The sequence below is a fragment of the Phyllostomus hastatus genome, unplaced genomic scaffold (assembly GCF_019186645.2).
Source record: "Phyllostomus hastatus isolate PE091 unplaced genomic scaffold, TTU_PhHast_1.1 phas_contig_1, whole genome shotgun sequence".
Classification (NCBI taxonomy): Eukaryota; Metazoa; Chordata; class Mammalia; order Chiroptera; family Phyllostomidae; genus Phyllostomus; species Phyllostomus hastatus.
In genome coordinates, this window is record NW_025333498.1 from 26,618,139 (window position 1) to 26,638,176 (window position 20,038).

General features: G+C 35.5%; 1 protein-coding gene across 1 annotated transcript in view; it reads left to right on the forward strand.

Annotated features, from left to right (window-relative positions):
- Positions 1 to 639: 639 nt before the first annotated feature.
- The window catches only part of KCNH7 (potassium voltage-gated channel subfamily H member 7), a 476,729-nt gene continuing 457,330 nt past the window's right edge, over positions 640 to 20,038 (forward strand). Inside the window, exons 1-2 of the mRNA XM_045819059.1 lie at positions 640 to 883; positions 2,552 to 2,782. Coding sequence (XP_045675015.1) covers positions 808 to 883; positions 2,552 to 2,782 — 307 coding nt within the window. The 5' untranslated portion in view covers positions 640 to 807. The remainder of the gene's footprint in view (positions 884 to 2,551; positions 2,783 to 20,038) is intronic.

Genomic DNA, 20,038 nt, shown 5'->3' on the forward strand with positions numbered 1-20,038 from the left:
ACAGCTAAGAGTGTTTTAGCTATCTAGGCGTGAGAAGCTCAGGGATGGAGTTCTTGACGGGAGGCCCTGGAGATCACCTTCCCAGAGTAGCTGTTTGTCACTGAGTTTTGGAGATTTCTTGGCTGGCTTCCGCAAAAGCACGCTTGAGTAATCCGAGCTGTGGCGGCGCCCAAACTCTAGGGATAAGGAGGACGCGCGCGCACGCGCGTGCACACACTCGCGTCTGTGTGTCTGTGTGTGTGTGTGTGTGTGTGTGTGTCTGTGTGTCTGTGTGTAGGGGAGAGGGCGGGGATAGAAACGTCAAGCCCTCCCTCCCTGCCTCCCCCCAGCCTCCTTTTCTTTCTCCACTCCTCCAACAGCCACACAAGTCTTCCATCCCCCATCGGCCATTCTGACAGCTGTGGGCAACCGCCCGACAGGTTAAGCCCATTTGCAGTGGGAAATTGGCGCTGTTCGGGGAAACAGAAACAGATCGATTGCCCTTGTGACTCTCTGCCCCCCTCCCCCTTCCCCACTGCTCCCCACTCCCTCCCTCCGCTGCCGCCTCCCTTCTCCCCGCCTCCTTCCTTCTCCCCACCCCCAAAACCTCTCACCCGCGGCAGTCCGGGAGGTGAGGGGAATGGATTGGACTCCGGTGGAGAAAGCGGGTGTGTAGAAGTGGTGCTAATGGAAAGAGATTTCTGGTTTCAAAAGAGGATGCTCTGCCACAAAGAGCGGCTCGCGAGCTGGCCTGGGCTCTAGCAGAGGAGAGATCCCGGGAGAACTCCGGAGCTCGCGGGGAGCGCTCCTCGGAACACCGGGGTCAACATGCCTGTCCGCAGGGGGCATGTGGCACCACAAAACACATTTCTGGGGACCATCATACGGAAATTTGAAGGGCAAAGTAAGTTCATTTGTTCTTCTCTCTCCCTCGCTTTCAGCTTTGATAGTGCTCTGGGCGTCCGCCGCTGACGAGCGGAGACGGCAACTCCGGGCTCTGGCAAGTTAAGAGGCTGTGAAACCCAGCCAGGAGGTTCTAACGGCAGCGGGAGTGTTCTCCCTCTGATATTAATTTTGATTTACATTTTAGATTATGGTCTCCATTATAGGAGGCAACTTGATCCTTCTCTCCCACTGCTACCTTATCTGCTTTAATGTCCTACTCTTCTACTCCCTTAACGGGAACGTACTAGTATAACATGGGTTTATATTTTGAGGCTGTTTTATTGCAGAGTTTTCGAAAGTCAGGAGCAGGGCAGAGAATACTATTGGAACTAGAGAATGTAAATGGTAACAGCGATGGAAATGGCTATGCAAACTATATATCATCCTGGTTAAATAGCAAGGCTTTGTCATGACAGGCATGCTTGCTAGCTGCTGGTTCATAGAAGCTAAACTTTGCTTTGAATCAATGCAAATCTACACCATGCAGAAAAAAATGAAAAAAGTATTATTTGATTCTTGTTGGTTCCCAATGTAAATTATTATTCAAAAGAATATTTTGTTCCTTTATTATCCCCATTCAATTTTCATCCAGAAAGTTAAAAATTGGAGTACACTAAGTAAATCCCACAAAGACTGAATGCAGAAAAATTCAATATTCTCAGGTGAACTAACTATAAGGAATAAATGTTACATAAATGTGTTAATTTTAAACTCTATATTTGTTCATTGATATTCGACATTTTTTAAAACCACATTAACACACATTTGTGTTGTGTATTTTGCAGTTATTTTAGCACTGTCTTTCATCACATGAACTTGTGTGTAAAATAAAGTTCTATATCCTGCTTTATACTCTATTTGGACATGGAAAATATAATTGGTGACCAAAAATTAATAAACCATTTGTAGGTATTAAAATACCTACAACTACATAAAATTTCAAGGTTCTCCCCAAGTAGAAATGGAAAGGTTTTAACATAATATTTACTGAGAATGTGGATGTATGTGTAAATATTTCTATCTTCTGGGAAATATATGTTATAAAAAGTTGAACCTTTTCATTACTGAACTGAAAATTAATGTGAAATACTTTCATTGGTAATAGTTTTGTTATTTTTAAAGAATATGATGTGTGTAGTATGCCTTAGAGGGATAGAGGGATAGAGAAATGCAAGAATAATAACTACTTTAAGAAAGTTGCACTCTAAAGGTCAAGGTGTAAGTGAGAAATCGGACAGCTACATAATATTTCTCTGTTTTGGCTTTGAAAATATTTATCTTACAATTAGATGGTATTCTGGAAATATCAATGGGGCAGCTGATTGTTTGAATGTGCAGTGGAACCCCAGGGAGTTAGAGGGCTTGAGAACTAGGTTATTTGGGAAATTACATTATCAAAATTTGAAGAGTAGTTCCTTAATACTTTTTTTATTATTAAAACTACTTAGGACCAATAATTTCACATTTAAGGTTGGGTTTTTTTTCTCTCCTTTTTAAAAGCCTGGACAGTTAGCAATTTGGGAAGTAACTGCATTTCAGCTCTCCTATTATGCACCAAATTATTTTAGTATTTATGAAAATCTCGTGGAAGATTTTTAAAAGATACCTTACTATCTTCTTATTACAGATAAAAAATTTATCATTGCAAATGCCAGAGTGCAAAACTGTGCCATCATCTACTGCAACGATGGGTTCTGTGAGATGACCGGTTTCTCCAGGCCAGATGTCATGCAAAAGCCATGCACATGTGACTTCCTCCATGGGCCAGAGACCAAGAGGCATGATATTGCCCAAATTGCCCAGGCATTGCTGGGGTCAGAGGAGAGGAAAGTGGAGGTCACCTACTATCACAAAAATGGTAAAGTTTACCTATTTAGGATTTCTTGTATTTGATTTCATTCACATGAAATTTTGACAACTGATACTGAAAGTTCATATGCAAAGAAGCCCCAAATATGCAGGTGTAGTTATACACTTTGCTTATAGTATTTTAGGATTCAAAAATAAGGATATTCTCATTAGTAGATTAGTAAGAGCAATTTCTTCTTTGAGAAAGTGTCCTCTGTACTCTTCAAAAGTGCAATAAGTTAATGTCTCTGAGGACAAAGTGCTGTAATTCTTACTCTCTCCCCTTTCTAAGGAATGATAAAAGGACCAGTAATTTACTGGTATTGTTGACATGCATTTGGTGGGAAAAAAATACAGAGTTTTATATAGCTGTTTAAACTAAAAAATACAAAGCAAAATCTTGTTAAAAACTATATCTGAAACTAAAACTATTAGATTATACATATTTCTTAGCTCTTCAGCTTTATTTGATAGGCAATGCCTCTTTTTTCTTTTGCTTCTTTTTATACAAGATTAAGAATCTTGTATAAAAGATTCTTGTATGAGAACTTTTAAAATTGGTCTAGTAAACCTATGTATACTCAAATAATAAAGGCTGTTTATATTCAAGATTTGTCCTAAAAAACAAAATGGATAAAGGGAACTATGATGCTGTGGAGTTATTAGTACTTATTTTTTTAGCTGCAGCAAAACTGGCAAATTCAACTTAAGGTCAAACCTCAACTTCAAGGGCACTCTTCCTTCTTTCAAGCTTGCTGTGGGACCATAAATATGTTAACATATAAAAGTCCTCAAAAATACACATTTAATGGACATGCATTTATTAAACGCACAATATATATGTATATAAAGTTATACGTAATGTATATTCAGATATACCCATTTTCAAGTATATACACTTCCAAATGTGCACACTTAATTATATTTGATAATGTAGGTATAAAGGTGAATGTATTAAAAATGCATATTGTAGTTAGCTTTGTTGATATTGCATTAGCATTTATTTCATTGCTAGAAATTAGTGAAGCAGAAGGATATCTAGTCAGGTTTTTAGGTAACTTAAGTTTTGAAACTGAATGTATGAGTCGTGTGTTATAGCCTATATCACATAATTACTTGTCATTTGGTAAAATACAAACAACAAATTCTAACAGAGAAAAGGTTGAACTCTTCCTCTTCTAATCTCATAATTAAACATTTCATGACAGAAAAGGTACAATTCTTAATTATTGAAGTTCCCTTAATATCAATTTGAGTCGGTATGCACAACAAAATATGATTGAAAAATAGGTTTGTATAATTTTAGATTAATCTGGAATGAAAACACATATGATTGTTAACCAACATAGAGATTGTTTTGAAAGTTCTTCTCACTTTTCCCCCACTTTTCAGTCTGTAGCATTGGCATACTAGAAATAGCCTAATTGCCCTGTTGCCTTGAAAACACTTCTTGGACTGAGGCTTTACCCAAATGCAAGTCATCTTCTTAGTATGTGTGTATCTGATGCCAACAATTTGACTTTCGGCATAATTTGAATGTCTGATATTTTGTTTTATCTGAATACTTATCATGATGTTGACATAGTCTATACTGTGGTTTCTATGGGTAATATTGGCCCACCTTGAGTCATTATATTTTATGGGACATTTTAGAATTTTATCAACTTAGATGATTTAAGTATAAATGAATCTTGGACTGTCCAGATTACTTAGGTACTAACTACATTTTTCATATAGTGTTTTCAAATATAAATTGTTCTTTATCAAGTGGAATAGTGCTTTTTGAAACCTCATTTAACTTGAATAATGTGAGTGTGTGAAATAATCTCAGAATACCTTTAAAAGGCAACTTATCACAAAATTGAATGTAAAAATGTCTTCAGTGAAGATTTGGAATTTGACTAGTGCAAATCTTATTTTAGTGATTTTCTTGGTTATACAAATTAATACCTCCCTGTTTTACACAAAGACATTTATTTGGAAATTTGTTTAGGTTTGGTTCAATGTTTGGTGATGATTTTGATTCTGTTGGTTTAATTTTGAGGTGTGATATAGTCTGCAAGGACTTGGGTAAATTTACAGTTAATGACAAATACTGCCTATTTTGCTTTCGTTGATATGGGAAACATGAGGAGATCGGTCAGGAGTTTTCTTTTCTTTCCAAAGAAAAAGGTAAATTTGAATGACCTTTTTAGATTGTAAAGTCACAGCCAGATTTATTGGCTCTGAATATAATCAACTTGTGTTTTTGCTACTAGTTCATATACCTTGAATAGAATCTTCAGAGGTGATTGGTTTTATTCACACGGCATCTGCAAAATCAGTCAGAGCTTGTGAAGTTTGAAAGCTTTGAAAGTCTTGCCTCTTAAAAACCCATCAGACACTTCGGATTTATAAAAGCAGGAAGGGACAAAATGAACATTTTCATTGATTTGTTTCTTGAAGTTTCCTTAATTCTTCATTACTGAGGTCATTTACTTTTGAGAGGTTCTTGGAGTCTGAAGAGTATGTACAGAAAATGCTTTCTTTACTTATTCTTTATTTAGCATTTCATAGGAATATGAATACTGATATAGTATGCATGATGAGCAAAGTAACAAAAAGTTTAGATACTCTCCACTTTTTTCATTCACTCATATTTCAGTAGCAAAAACATGAACATGGCATTATTTCTGAAGTGGCCAGAGGGTTTATAAGCAATGCAAACCCTGTGGCCTATGTAATGAGTTCCCATTGATGCAGCGCACGGTGAGTTGTGTGATTACCATTGTGCAGCAACCCTTCCTACCATGCTGGTTTATGTGGTTTAACTGGGTACAGTAGGACTTGCTGTTTACCAGGATATCAATTTTTAAAAACTTAGTTATTTGTGGTAAGAATATTTGACAGCCCTTCTTTTGAGGATTCTATTTTACAGCTTAAATCATTATTGCATAAATCATTCTTGGCAGCTGTGAAATATTGCTTGAGGTAATAAAGATATAAATCTTTTGACATAAAACTCTAATTATACAAAACTATAATTATGGTGAGGCTTATATAAGGATGGGTATTTTAGTAGCATAGTATGTTCATTTTAAAAGTACCTTTTCAGGAATAGTGATTGAGAAATGGCAAACACTCGGTTATTAACAAACTTATGGCATAGAGGGGATGTTAATTATTAAAAAACAGAAGGAATAATTTAGTCATCCCTTAGTTTATTGCTCATCTAGTTTGCCATGATTATCATGCATTAGAGTTAGCTAGTTTAAGGGCTAAACAACGTCAGTAACATTTGGAGATGTGATTTTTACCTTAAATCATCTCCCAACTGTAAGCTTTTGGAAAATTAAAGTAAATTCTGCAAGAGAAATAAAGGTCTTAACTCAGTAGAAAAACAGGACTTGACATGCATTACTTTTAAAGGACTGAACATTTCTATATTTTTGCCATTACGCTATTAGACATAGTAAAATGGTAATTTTGTTAGCAAATCAGAAATATCCCTAACTTTGTGCTGCTGTTTATTTTATTTTTTAAAAGATTTTATTTATTTATTTTTAGAGAGAGGAAGAGAAGGAGAAGCAGAGGGAGAGAAAACATCAATGTGTGGTTGCTTCTTGAACACCCCCAATTGGGGCCTGGCCTGCAACCCAGGCGTGTGCCCTGGCTGGGAATTGAACTAGTGTGCCCTGGCTGGGAATTGAACTAGTGACCCTTTGGTTTGCAGGCCTGTGTTCAATCTCCTGAGCTACATGAGCCAGGGCCTGTGCTACTTTTTAAAAACTAACAGATGAAATGGGGCTGAGGGAAGTCCATTTCTGATCCAGATAGGGACCACTTGCAGACAGGGCACCAGTCATGATGGGATCAGTAACAAGTTCCAGAGGCAGCATTGGATTCAACTAAAGCAGAAAGTGGTGAATCAGTCTATCATCCCTAAGGATCATTAGGAAAGACTTTACAGAAACTGTCTTGTTGCTGTGAGTAAAGGGGAAGATGCATACTAAGGGTCACCTTCCTCTAAGGTAATGTTTTACGCAATAGAGGCATAATAGGAGATACAAAGGAGGATACAAACTGATCTCTGCTTTTAGGATGTTTGTATTATAGAGTGATTCATGTTCATTTCTATCTTCTCCTCAAGATGTTTTTATGAGATTGTTTTTAAGGAAAGAAAGCATATATAGACCACAAATGAAGAAGCCTTTATGTAAATGGAAAACAGAATTAAGGGTTAATTACCACTCTTCCTCCATTTCCCCACCCTAATGTAAACTTGTTTATGTATATTTTCTGTCACCTTTTGTCATTTACATGTAATTATAACTTATTAAAGAGACAATGTAGTTTGCTTAAAATTTTAATAGCTCAAAATAAGTCATAATAGCTTTACATATTATGTGATATGTAAAATATTCAGCTGTTCTATTTGCCAAACTGTAGTAGAGGTACAGATGGTGGTTTTTAGAAAAAAAAATAGAAATATATTTTGTATGTAAATACTTGAAACAATGAGAAATGTTTGCAGAGAATATCTTGCCTAGAGTTTGTTTTGGTGTTCATTTTAATTTTCTGTTTATATATTTCATGTCCCACTTAATAGAATATTACTGTGATGTTACTATTAAAGTACCTTTCTATTACATACCTAAACTTTATAATATTTTATGGACATTAACTATCATATAGAACTTAAGCTCAATCAATTTTATTTGTTGCCAAAATCAGAATTCTCAAGAATTATTCCTCCTCACAATTTGAAAATTGTATTTCAGTATTGTCCCAAGTGAAAACAAAATGTTCTAAAACTGCGGGTGGGCTGTGTTCATCAGTCCTTTTTCACCACTCACCAGCACCATACCTCTAAGCAACTTTGGTGCTGAAAAGAAGCCCTGTTATCTGCCAGCTTGAGAGATAACTGCTCAGTTATTTTGACACCGGAGAGTCTTGAGAACAGGGTCAGTTTAGGGCTCTATGCACAGGCTAGATTTATTAGGAAGAACTGGTTTCTCTGGTTCCTATTGGCTTCTATTGCCTTTCAGTGTTGTTTTCATTTTACTTATTTATTTTGTTTTTACTATAAAAATCACTGAACCAATTACTGTCGATCAGCAGCCAGGAGAGTCCTAGGATAATTGAGACAGGGAAGTAGCAGTTTGAGCATGGAATGTTAAGGTAAAAACACTCATCTGGCCATCTAAACGTGAACACTCAGGCTCATTTTCTATTTTTTCTCTGTCTCTTTCCTAAACCAAATTGATCAGAAATTCCTTTCAGTCTTCACATCTGAAATATTTCCCAGTGCTACCCCCACTTCTCCAGTGGAGAAGGATTCAGTGAATTCTTCTTCTGGAGTACTGAGTATCAAACTTTCCCTCCCTCTCCAATCCTTTTTTCACAATGCCATCAGAGAACTCTCTATGAAACAAGAATCACATATCCTGATGACTTACTGGAATAAGGCATCATTGTAAATGGATTTCAGGTATTAATTAATGGATATAACAATACTATTCTTATATTCTTATAGTCTTATTTTCCTTATTACATGAGAAGAATGCTGAAACCCAGAGAAATTGAACAATTTCCAAATGACACCCACAGAGTCCATAAAATGTTGAAGCCTGAGTCTTTAACAACTTTGATGTATTTGCTGCTCAATATACTTATGTCTTCACTTGGCTTAAAAATCTATCTTAATTCATTAAAACTGTCAGGATAATGTTTTAGACCTTTTGGTAGGATGCTTGGTGCCCTTCACAGTTTAATTTACTTGGATTTCAAGTGGGATATGTTTAAAGGAACCAGCTAGATCCCAGCTCGGTCAATAGCTAAGTGAACTTGACTAAGTTTGCCTTTATGGTGCCTCCATTTTCTCTTCTGGTATATATTTGGAAAATAATATCTACTTTGATAGGCTGAGTGAACATGTTGTATACAATAAACTACACAGCATTATTGCTGGCATGTTTGCTATCCCATAATATGTGTTTAATCAATATCAATCAATTAAATATCTTTTCAACTCCATTTCTCCTGAAAATTTTGTTTCAATAATACTTGACTGCTCACAATTTCTTAAATAAACCAAGCACTTTTATGTCACCAAGTCTTTGTTTATCCTTTAGAAGTTTTCCTTTGTCTATAATAGGCAGTACAAAGAATCTATGAATGGATTTCTTTTTCCTCAGCTTCTGACTCAAAAGAAACATCTTCCTCCCCAAAACAGGTCAAAAGACATCTATATGAAGTCCTTCCTGATCCCCCTATTGCCTGCTCCAGAACATTGATTAACATACCTCTGTGTCTCCGTAACACTTGGTTCTCCACTCCAGTGCAGCACCTGGAGTGTTTTATGTCTCATTACATATTGTCCTGGAAAATGCCATCTGTATTTTTTAACCCATTCAGAAAAACATGCCAAGTCTTTTTAATTTTTATGCTCAGAAGAGAACCTGGTATGAAGTGCATGCCCAAGTAGATCTCACACAAAGAATAAAGAGAGGGTGAGAAATGATACCATAGAATTGAAAAAACAAGAAACAGATGGAGATCAAGAGATCCTGAGGAAAGTGAGCTGCCAGGAAAGAGTAATGTTTTGATTTTTCTTACTTCCTTTAGAACACTTCTAAAATGTTCTTAAGAACAATTTTCCCCTTAATTTTTTTAATGGACATATTCCTTTGCTTAATAAGCTAAGGTATTAAATCATCTTCATAGCTTATAACTATACAAATAGCTAGAAAATATTTAATAAAGAGGTAGGGAGAAGTTATTAACCAGAAATCATTAACCAGTTTCCCAAGTGTCACTCACTCCCCACCAAATCAGAATGACTCTCACTAGTGTCTCCAACAATCTCTACGTGATAGCCAATTTCAAAGTTTTCTTCTGTTCTCTGAATTCATTGCTGTGTCTGACACTCTGCTTACTACACAAGTTACACTGTATTGGCATTCTATATCTAGTACAAGATTTATCCCTCAGTGTTTTTTTGAAAATTCTTAATTGACCCCTGGCTGGCATAGCTCAGTGGATTGAGCGCGGGCTGGGAACCAAAGTGTCCCAGGTTCGATTCCCAGCCAGGGTACATTCCTGGGTTGCAGGCCATAACCCCCAGCAACCTCACATTGATGTTTCTCTCTCTCTCTCTCTCTCTCTCTCTCTCTCTCTCCCTCCCTTCCCTCTCTAAAAATAAATAAATAAAATTAAATTAAAAAAAACAAAAAAAGAAAAAAGAAAATTCTTAATTGACAATGAAGCTGATTTCAGGGTCAATCAATAATGAGTGTTGGATCTAAAACTATTATTGTCAAATGAATGTTTACTTTCTATATACTGTGCTGTCTGCATTTAGTAGAAGTACTGAATCACCAAGAAACAATAGAATCAGGCAGCAGCAGGACACTAATCATCACAGAGGAAATCTGTCCTGTTACTGAACAATTAAGAAGGTCAAATTGCCACTTGTCACAGGTAGGTTATGAGAAAATTGAGTACCAGGCTCCTATCATTATGACTGAACATTTTATATCTTCCTCTTGCTCCTTTAATTCTTATGAAATATCTAATTAAGAATATCAAAGTACTCTTTCTGTGGACAGCTCAAATCCTGGCTGAGGCAACTCCTGTGCCCTGTTCTCATTTGAAGTAAGTTTGCACCTTTACAAATTCTCCTTTTCGTGCTTTCTGCTGTTTTGTGACTGTCTCACACTACTTTTTACTTTGAAAATGGGTAGAACAAGCCTTGGCTGGTGCTTAGTGGGTAAGAATTGGAGAGAAAGAGATATGACTGTGGGTGCATTTATGCCTTTGGTTGGCTCAGTTTGTAAAATAATCTCAAACTAGACTGTGTGAGGCAGGGCCTGGCAAGGCTGCCTGAGCCACACTGCTTTTGTTTGCCTGCTTTTTCCTCCAGGATGATCAGTTAGAAGACATGTTATAGCAGGTGGAATCTCACCATTGTTGGTTTTATTGATTATTTTCCTGGTTATTTTTTTCTAATTTCTTAAGGTACCTTAGGAGTGTTTCTACTTGTTGTGGTTTTGTTTGTTTTGATAGGATATTAATTCTTGCATGTTGTTTGAAATACTGGTTTTGAGAAATACACATGTGCATTGGTTTAAGACAACTAATAATGGTTGTGGCTTCTCTTACTGACTATTGACCTCTATGCTCAAAACACCCTCTTTATTCTATTCAGTAAAATCTGTATTAATGATCCATGATAATGGGCTTGATGAAAAAATTTAAAATATAAAATTAATAGTGGTTTTATAACCAGTTTCTCATATATCAAGTTAAAAATTAAAATATAGGATAAGATAAATAAGCTATTTATATGTTAAAAGGAAATAAACATTTATTTATGTTAGAAAACACTACATATTGAAATCACATTCTTATGGTCTTTGAATATACTAATTAAAATCACATCAATTTAAGAAACTTAATGTTAGAGATAATCAACATTATATATTATGTGAATAATTTTTAATCAAGTTCCTATTTACTTCTCTTAGCAAAATTAGTTAAAATTTCTTTTAGTTTTGCTAAAAGTTTCAATATACACTGTCTATTTTCTTAAATACTGTTAAGCAGTTGATATTTAGCAGTACATTTATTTAGGATTTTAATGCACATAGATGTATTAATTGCTATGGTCATATTTCATAGACCATAGCCCTCTACCCAATTTAGATCTTCTCCCAAAATACCAATATTAATGAAGTTAAAATTCTGTAACTGACTCTTTATATGTTGCTTTATCAGACTTTTATGACAGCTTTGGGAGTATATATTATCCAATTAATATTATAAATTAAATTGAAGTTCAAAGAAGTTAAGTACTGATGATCACAGAGCAAGTTTTAAAATCTAGACTTGTCCATGCTTGCAAACTTTTATTGCCCATTTTATTGCCTCACATAATACACCTTTTAAGCCTCATTCTTCCCCATCCTATATGTCCTAATTCTAGTTCTTAATCATAGATTTATGGATTACCTGATGCATGAATCTGATTAATTCACACCAAAGGGAAAATGAAGTGAGCTCTATCCTAGGAATTTTGCATTTTAAAAAGAACTCTATCATTCAAAATGAATGTCTGTCTTGCAGGATATTTGATTTCAGTAGAGTGAGGACAGCTAGCACGTGCTTGTAATCTTTCCATAATTATTAATGGCACTCTTTTTTACTCTTAAAAGTGTCCCTGTTTTAGACTGTAAATGACATGCTCACTTTATAGCTGGGGGATATTTTTAGTGAAGGGCCTCTCAGCTGCTCTTTGTGTAGTCATTATCCAGGAAGTCCAGAGGAAAATTCAAGTAGTAGTGTGATTCAGTAGCAGAAGCTCTATTGTGTTATTAGCCTCTCCTTTTCCCACAAATAAGTTTTATTTCCTGGGAAAATTATGTGATGTGACCAAATTCACCACTTGTATTTAAAAAAAGAAATCATGAATTTATTGGTGTGATGAGTCTCTGGTTTATTTTTTAAAAAGCCCTATAGTTTCTTCACCTGGGGCCACATGTCCGACGAGCTCCCCTGCTGCATGCACACCCTACTGCCTGTGTCCCTCAGCACCTCCTCGAGGCTGCCAGCGTCTCCTTCCCACATCTTCTCTAAATCCCTCAGGCAAACTTATCCACGTTTCCTAACATTTCTTCCTTGTTTTTATTAGAGCACTGATGACATTATCTTGTAATAATTTGTTTCTATGTCTATTTCTTGAGCTCTTGGAAGGGACTTATTAAGACATTTATATTTAAAAAAGAGAGTAACTGTGAAGAGAGTAAAAAATAAAAGAACCCGGGAATATACCTGTTTACCAATGGGAATGTCAGGTGGCAGGTTCTAGAGAGTTTCCCCCATCCATTCATTCAATTTCCTGTGCCAGTCATTTTGCTATATATGAGAATTATAAAATTAAGAGCTTACATTGTTTATTAATTTAATAACTTGATAACTTGCTGCAATTTATTCTAATACTTAATAACTTGTGGCTCTTTCTAAAAAGACATGACGACTAGTCACTCTTATTTAGCTAGACCAAAAGGAGTGGGGTGAATGTTCTGGATAATCCAGAATGATCCTTAATGCCTAAACAGTTGGCTGATTCTGATGGAGCATCCACAGGTCAATTAATAAAATGTGTACATGTTCTTACAATAATATATGCAAGTTTGCAAGACATTTCAGCCCTCCCTGAAAACCCTTAATTGAATACACACGATAAAGTACATATAAAACCTTGAAATTATTCTGATGTCTTTTTCTACTATCTCCATACACTAAAAACAACCTCATACTGACACTGGTTTGCCAACACATTTCATTATTTTTCCCAAACCCAGAGTCATGGGTTGAGATTGTCAAGTCTAGATGGTATCATCAGACACTTCCTCAGTCACATCCTGATACAGGATTTCATCATCTCCACAAGGACATTATATCTTTATCCTAGTGATTTTAACTCCACTGTCAATAAATAGGACAATACAAAGAATAACTTTTTAAAAAACTATAATCTTTAACCTGAGAGATAGCCACTGTTAAAATTATGGCATATATTCTGTCTATAATTTTTCTAAACCAATTCACACATGCACACTTATTTTTTTTTACAATATCAGAATAACACTAGATCTAGTAAATTGTAGCCTGTTTTTCTCACTGAGAAATTTATCATAAACATGTATATGATTTAATGATTACATAATATTTAACACATGGAAAGCCTGAAATTATTTTAATATTCACAAAGGATTACACTAAAGGAAATACATCTTATTATTAAACACTTTATTTTTTCAACTTTTCACAATTGTAAAAATATTCATAGAACCTGTACATCCATCTTGCACACTTGCACTAATTCTTTCTTTAGTGTATAGCTAGAAGTATAATGCTGGGTAAAGCAGTATGTATATCTTAAAAACGTTTGGTACCTCTTGTCAAATTAAACTCCAAAAGAGATTGCACTCAATTGCACATTTACGGTTTATAGTTAAACTTAGCATTCCTTTTAATTTTTCTTGACTCCATAAAAATAACCTTTTTGTCTGATTACTAAATTTAATTCACAATCTTTACTGAAAAGCTCATGTAGAAAATATATGGATCAATTTATTTTCTTATTTAAAGAAAAAGTACTTTGAATTGCCAAAACTAGGAAATGATGGGAATCTCTTGAGTAGCTGAATGTCTGGACTGGATGCCCTAGTCCACATGAGGGGCCTTCTTCCAAAAACTACACTTTACACTGGCATTTTCATTTCAGTAATTTGCTAACAGTTTTTTAAGCTTCAGACTCAGAAACTAGTACCAATTTTTCACTTCTTAGCAGTATCATGTGAACTTTTTCTCCTTTGTATTTGGAATAAGTTGGATCTTATTATTTTTAGTACTTTTTCTATGTAGACTATAGTGAAAATCTTGATTAGTAAAAACAGTTTTATTTGGTAGTTTGCATCTGAATATATATATATATATTCACATAAACATACTTAAAATTTTATCATTTTCTTAGATTCAAAGTGATAAGCATGGAAGGTAATAAACTCATAATAAATAAACATTTGCCTAGGAGACCATGTAACAAAAATGAAATGTACCTATTAAGAATAAATAGCATTAAATGCTCAAAATTATAAAATAATTTCAAGGAAACATGTAAGTTACAGAAACTCATAACGGTATTAGATAAACCACTAACTGTATCCTAATATAATACTTCTGAAATGACCACAGGGAAGGATCATTTCTTCCTAGGCTACCTTACTTAAGCAAGACATGAGGAACACACGTAATCTGATATTTCTAGCTGTGACTCAATTCTCCAGTCTTCCCTCCAGGTGTTCTTTATAATGAATGCCACCTAACCAAGGCTCAGTAGGATTTATGAATTCCCAAATTGCTATTCTCATAATTCGTTCCCCGAATGAAGGACTACACAAAAAAATGCCTCTAATGACATGCAGCCTCAACTGTCCTATTAATTGGCTTCTATTCAGTTCTCACTCCAAAGCTGCAGAACTTTTTTCTTTGCAGTTCACGATTCTAGAGGGAGCAAAAGGTATTTTACCGAAATTTCATACCCACCAACATTTATTATTTTACATGTATTCACGACAATGTGATTATAGTGTGAGTTATATAACATTCTGTTTTCATCATTGACTCCCTAGAGGATTCCAGTAACTTCAATTCTGAGTTTTCCTCTGGAGAATACTTCATTTAAAAGAGATCTCGTAGTCTTTTTTTCATTAATGTAGACTTTTTGAAAACATGAGAGATACTAATTATGCTTTCTAAATATTTACCAAGTTTTATAATATTTTTAATTTTGTTCAATAACATAAAATAAATCTGAATGTTTGGTTGAGCTACAGCTCAGCTACAGAAATGAAAATTAATCTCAAGTATAAAAGAATAGGCAAGAGTATTTTTATAAGTACTTTTTCTATGGCATTTAAAAATTATAAACATTATTTTTTAGAAGAGAAGTCTTAGAAATTTTTATTAGAATACCTGAGGTTGCAGAATTTAAAAAGAAAAATATAACTACTTACTTGCATATTGGAACACATGGAAAAGACAAACAAAACGGATCTCACACATTTTATTTTCATTCCAGCAGAAGTGATATGTGCTACCATGTGTTAAAGACCACAAGAACCATGGAATAAAAAAATAGAAAACTATTTAAAAATAATAACATTATGATATAATCAGGTAGGACCACCTTACTACCAATCTAATTATTGCAGATTTGGAATAATTGACCCCTCTCAATTCCCACACCTAATTTAATCATAACTGACATGAAACATCAGACCCTGGAAAAGAGTTTTGTTTATTTTATTTACATTTGAAATCGGTGTTTTGTTCATGAGTTTAAAGATTGAACTTGTTGAATTATTTTTCTCTGACAACTTATATGTTATTCTATAACTAAGATGAATTAAATACAGAGTGTGGTTTGAGCATTTTAAGTAATATTAATAACAACTATCATTTACTGAACACATACAATATGCTAGTACTCTTCTAAAATCTCACTTGTCCCAGCCTCGCACCATCCTATAAAGTAGGTATTTGATTGTTTCCACTTTGCAAATTGAAAAGACGAAGTCAATAAACTTTCTTCAGGCCACACAAATACAACAGTATATGAGAAAGCTCTGATTTCAGTACAGATTGTCCTCTCTCAGAGCCTGTGCTCTCAGAACCCTGCCATGCCACCTCAGCACACCTCCTGCACATGCAGCATCCCTGTCACACTCAGTGAACACGCATGTACAACCAAGCCCCATGTTGGCAGAAAGCTGTGAGTGGTTTTTGGATTGTAGGAATTTAAATGTTTTAAATTTGGAGGCTTTGAATCTTTTTCTCTTAAATGCAATTAAACAAATACTTGCCTTTGGAGTTTTAGAAGCAAGTTAAATTCATCTCTGTTTTCCCAGTGCTTATTCCAATGCCTTGCAAAAAGTAGCTGTTCAAACTGACAGTAACCAGAGGGAAGGGGATAATGGGGAGAAAAGTGGAAGGGTTGTCAAGGAACATGTATAAAGGACACATGGACAAAGCCAAAGGGGGCAAGGATCAAGGGTAGGAGCTGGGGATGGGTGGGGCAGTGGGTAGTGGGAAGGGGAATTGGAGACAACTGTACTTAATAAAAATAATTCAAAAAATAGCTTCTTTAAATAAATTAATAAATTAAAACATAAGGCAAATTCTGATCTGTCAGATACTTCTTCAGTAAAGTGGAAGTCATTTCTTGCCTGTTTGGCGGGGATGATAAAGAGGAAGCACAGCACAGTGGCTAAGGTCATGGACTCTGGACTCAGGCTGCTTGGGTCGCAACCCAGAACACATGCACTCTGTGATCTGCAAGTTACTCAGCTACCCTCAGCTTCATCATCAGTGAAGTGGAGGCTATGATAACAATTGAATCTAATAGGTTTTACAAAAACTTAATGTGTCTATATTCGTGAAAGCTCTTACAACTCTTCCCAGTACCCAGTAAGTACAATATATGTTAATGAGTAAAACATTATGAAAAGAAAAATGTGAAAATGATTTGGGTTAAAAATATATATTAAGGGATATGCTCACTGAGTGTTGTGCTTAAAAGGAAATTTGGAGCTGCATGTGTGACAATAAAATATGTATCAAATTTTGACATCAGTAAGTAAAAAAAAAAACCAATTTGCTGCATTTCTTAGAAATTTAAAATGTGAAATCCCAGGAATTTTGTCCTGTAGATTATAATCTCAATCAAATTCTATATAATTGAATTAGTTTTAGATCTATTTTGAATGCTGCAACTTGTTTCTGGTGTTGTTCTAAAAATACCAGTATTCTGGGTAAATTGGGCCTTTACAATTTTTCTTTGCACAGCTATCTTTTAGCTACATCACAACCAATTCCAGTAACATTATCCCCAGAACCAGTGTGTTTTGAAAGCCAAAGTTTCTCAAGTTACAATGAAGCATAAGCTCAGTCCACCACTCCTCCCCCGGGATTTAGTGGGAATCAAGATAAAGCTTATTTAAAAAGCAAAGAAGTGGGATTAATTGAAATACACTGATTTGGAGAAAATATGTAGGTAAAAATACCAAAATATAGGAACCATAGCTAAGGTGACCATATACTTTATTATTCAAAGCAGAATCCTTTTTAAAGTGAAAGGGAAGTTATTAATAATTATACTAGGAAAATAGGATGAATTCAGGACTGTCAGGTGTCCAACCTTTTGGCATCCCTGGGTCACACTGGAAAAAGAGTTGTCTGGGGCCACACAGTAAATACACAAACATTAATGAAAACTGATGAACAAAAAAAAGGTTTTCAGTAAATTTATAATTTTGTTTTGGGCCCCATTCATAGCCATCCTGGGCCGCATGTGGCCTACGGGCTGTCAGTTGGACACCCCTGGCAGACAAACTGGATGTACAAACACTGAATACAACGTATACTTGCACTGTGTTTGAGGGTTTTAGAAAGGTCTACCATACTATGTTGCAGGATTTTCATGGACATTTTTTAGCCTCCTGAAACTGGTGAGTTTGAAAATGTAGCTACTCATTCTTATGATGCCTAAAATGCTTATTAGGTAGACAAAGACAGTATCTTGCTTTCCAGAGAAATAAGTTAGTATTCCCCTAAAGAACACTGCACCTGCTGACCTCTTTGCTATAAGACTACAAATTAATCTCTCTATGAATGCCACATTGAAAGTTCTTAGTAAAGGAATTAACCTCAACTTCATTAATACCAAGTCGAGGGTACTTTTAACCTGAAAGTAAACTGATTAACTTCTGCTGCTTTGTGAACCACAGTAAATCATGAGACCAGAATGGACTAAAGGTGAAGAGATGGAGTTTATTGTTGAATGCCAACAGTCCTTTATAACATATATTTTATTCCTAAAGATCCCATAAAGGATATTTGTATTAAAATCTGTTAATGCATGGGTATGCACTGGGTGTTTTGCAGCCATCTTTTCCCAGTTTATGACTATTAGGCCTTAGTCATTTGTGTTACTCTATTTGTAATCCTGTGATAAAATTAGCCTTCCTTTGTATATAGAATTTGTTGTCTAATGGTTGTATGTTAAGTAGAAGGAACAATCCCAGAAAAGTTGGGGCAGAAAAGTTGGGACAGGAAGTATTAAAGCAGAAATTTGCCAACATTCTAATTTAAAAATCTTCAAATTAATTAATTAAGATCTGCAATACAACGTAAACTTATAATTTCTTTAAACTAATTAGTTTAAATGGATATTGATTTCTCCCAACTTAAAAAAATGCAATTATTTTTTTAAAAATCAGGACTTCTGGTCAAGTTGGCAGCATAGATAAACACAGTTTGCCTCCTTGCACAACCACATCAAAATTACAACTCAACTACAGAGCAACCATCATGCACCACTGTCAGAATTCAAGCTGAATGCAATTCCTACAAGTGCAGAATTAAAGAAACTGACTGTGGAATTAAAGAAGAAACCATATCGAGACGTAGGAGGGGTAGAGACATGAAATGGGCTGGTTCCACACCCATGTGCAGTATATAAAAATCAGGAAGAATATCTCATAAGCAATAGGATCCAGCCCCATATGAGGCTCCCCAGCCCAGGGTTCCAGTGTCAGGAAGGTAAGTCTCTAAAACTTCTGGCTGTAAAAACCAGAGAGTATTGAGGCTGTGGAAGACTGAAACTGCTGGAGTCTCAGGAAGTTCAGCTTAAAGTGCCTATGCACAAACCTACGGGCCTACTTGGACTCACTCCTTCTGAGCTCCAGCACCAGGGCATCAGCTTGAAAGGCATCAGAGACATACAAAGAGGAACTGAATTGTCCAGCATTAGCGTGAGGACTGGGGGGCAGCTTTCTCCCAGACAGAAGTGCTGGCAGAGGCTATTGTACCTTTTTCTGAGCACTCCTCTCACAGAGCACAAGGCCACTAGGTGGACATCATATCTGAAACTCCACCAACTTGTTTCAAACTCTTTGCCCCATGTTGGTGATTCCCTGCCCAGCCCCATCTGACTTTCAGGCGCATCCAAGCTGTTTCCAGTGGTTTTTCATTATGAATGGCTTGTCTTGGTCCATGCTTCATATTTTCCTAAATTCTCTCAAACAAGCAGCATCTGGCTTCAGTGAGCCCTGTGCCTCTTGTTAAGTTGCCCCAGGCCTGGCACTAGCAGCAGCCAGCCTTGGTTCACAGTGCTATGATCCAAAAAGGAAGAACAGAATAAGAAAAATGCCCAAGTAAATACATTGAATAATTTATATCTGTGCTGTTTCCTCTCTTAATGAACTAGGATAGAAGGAAAAATACACAGACTTTCAATCAGCATTATCTTCAATTTAGAATTAATGAAAGAACTTAATCCTAGATAAGAGCAGCATGTAAAATTATTAGCTTTCAGTGATTTCTTCTTTTCCTTGACCCTGCGTTCTTCCTCAGTTCCTTACTTCATGGAAACACTGTCCTGTCTCCAAACAATATATGAACCAGACATGGTAGAAATCATAGGCCATTCAAAAACAGAATTTACTAGTCTTTCAAGTGGCAACCAGATTAGCATTTTTTTTTGCAAAATTGAAAGAAAGAATGATCCATATGTCTAACTTTGCTGTTATCACTTTAATTAAAATCTTTATTTTGAAAATAATATTCATACCTACAGAAAAGTTGCAAAATATTACAATGAACTCTCTTATTACCTTCTTCTGAACTCAGCTATTGTTTATAAGTTGCTACATTTGCTTTG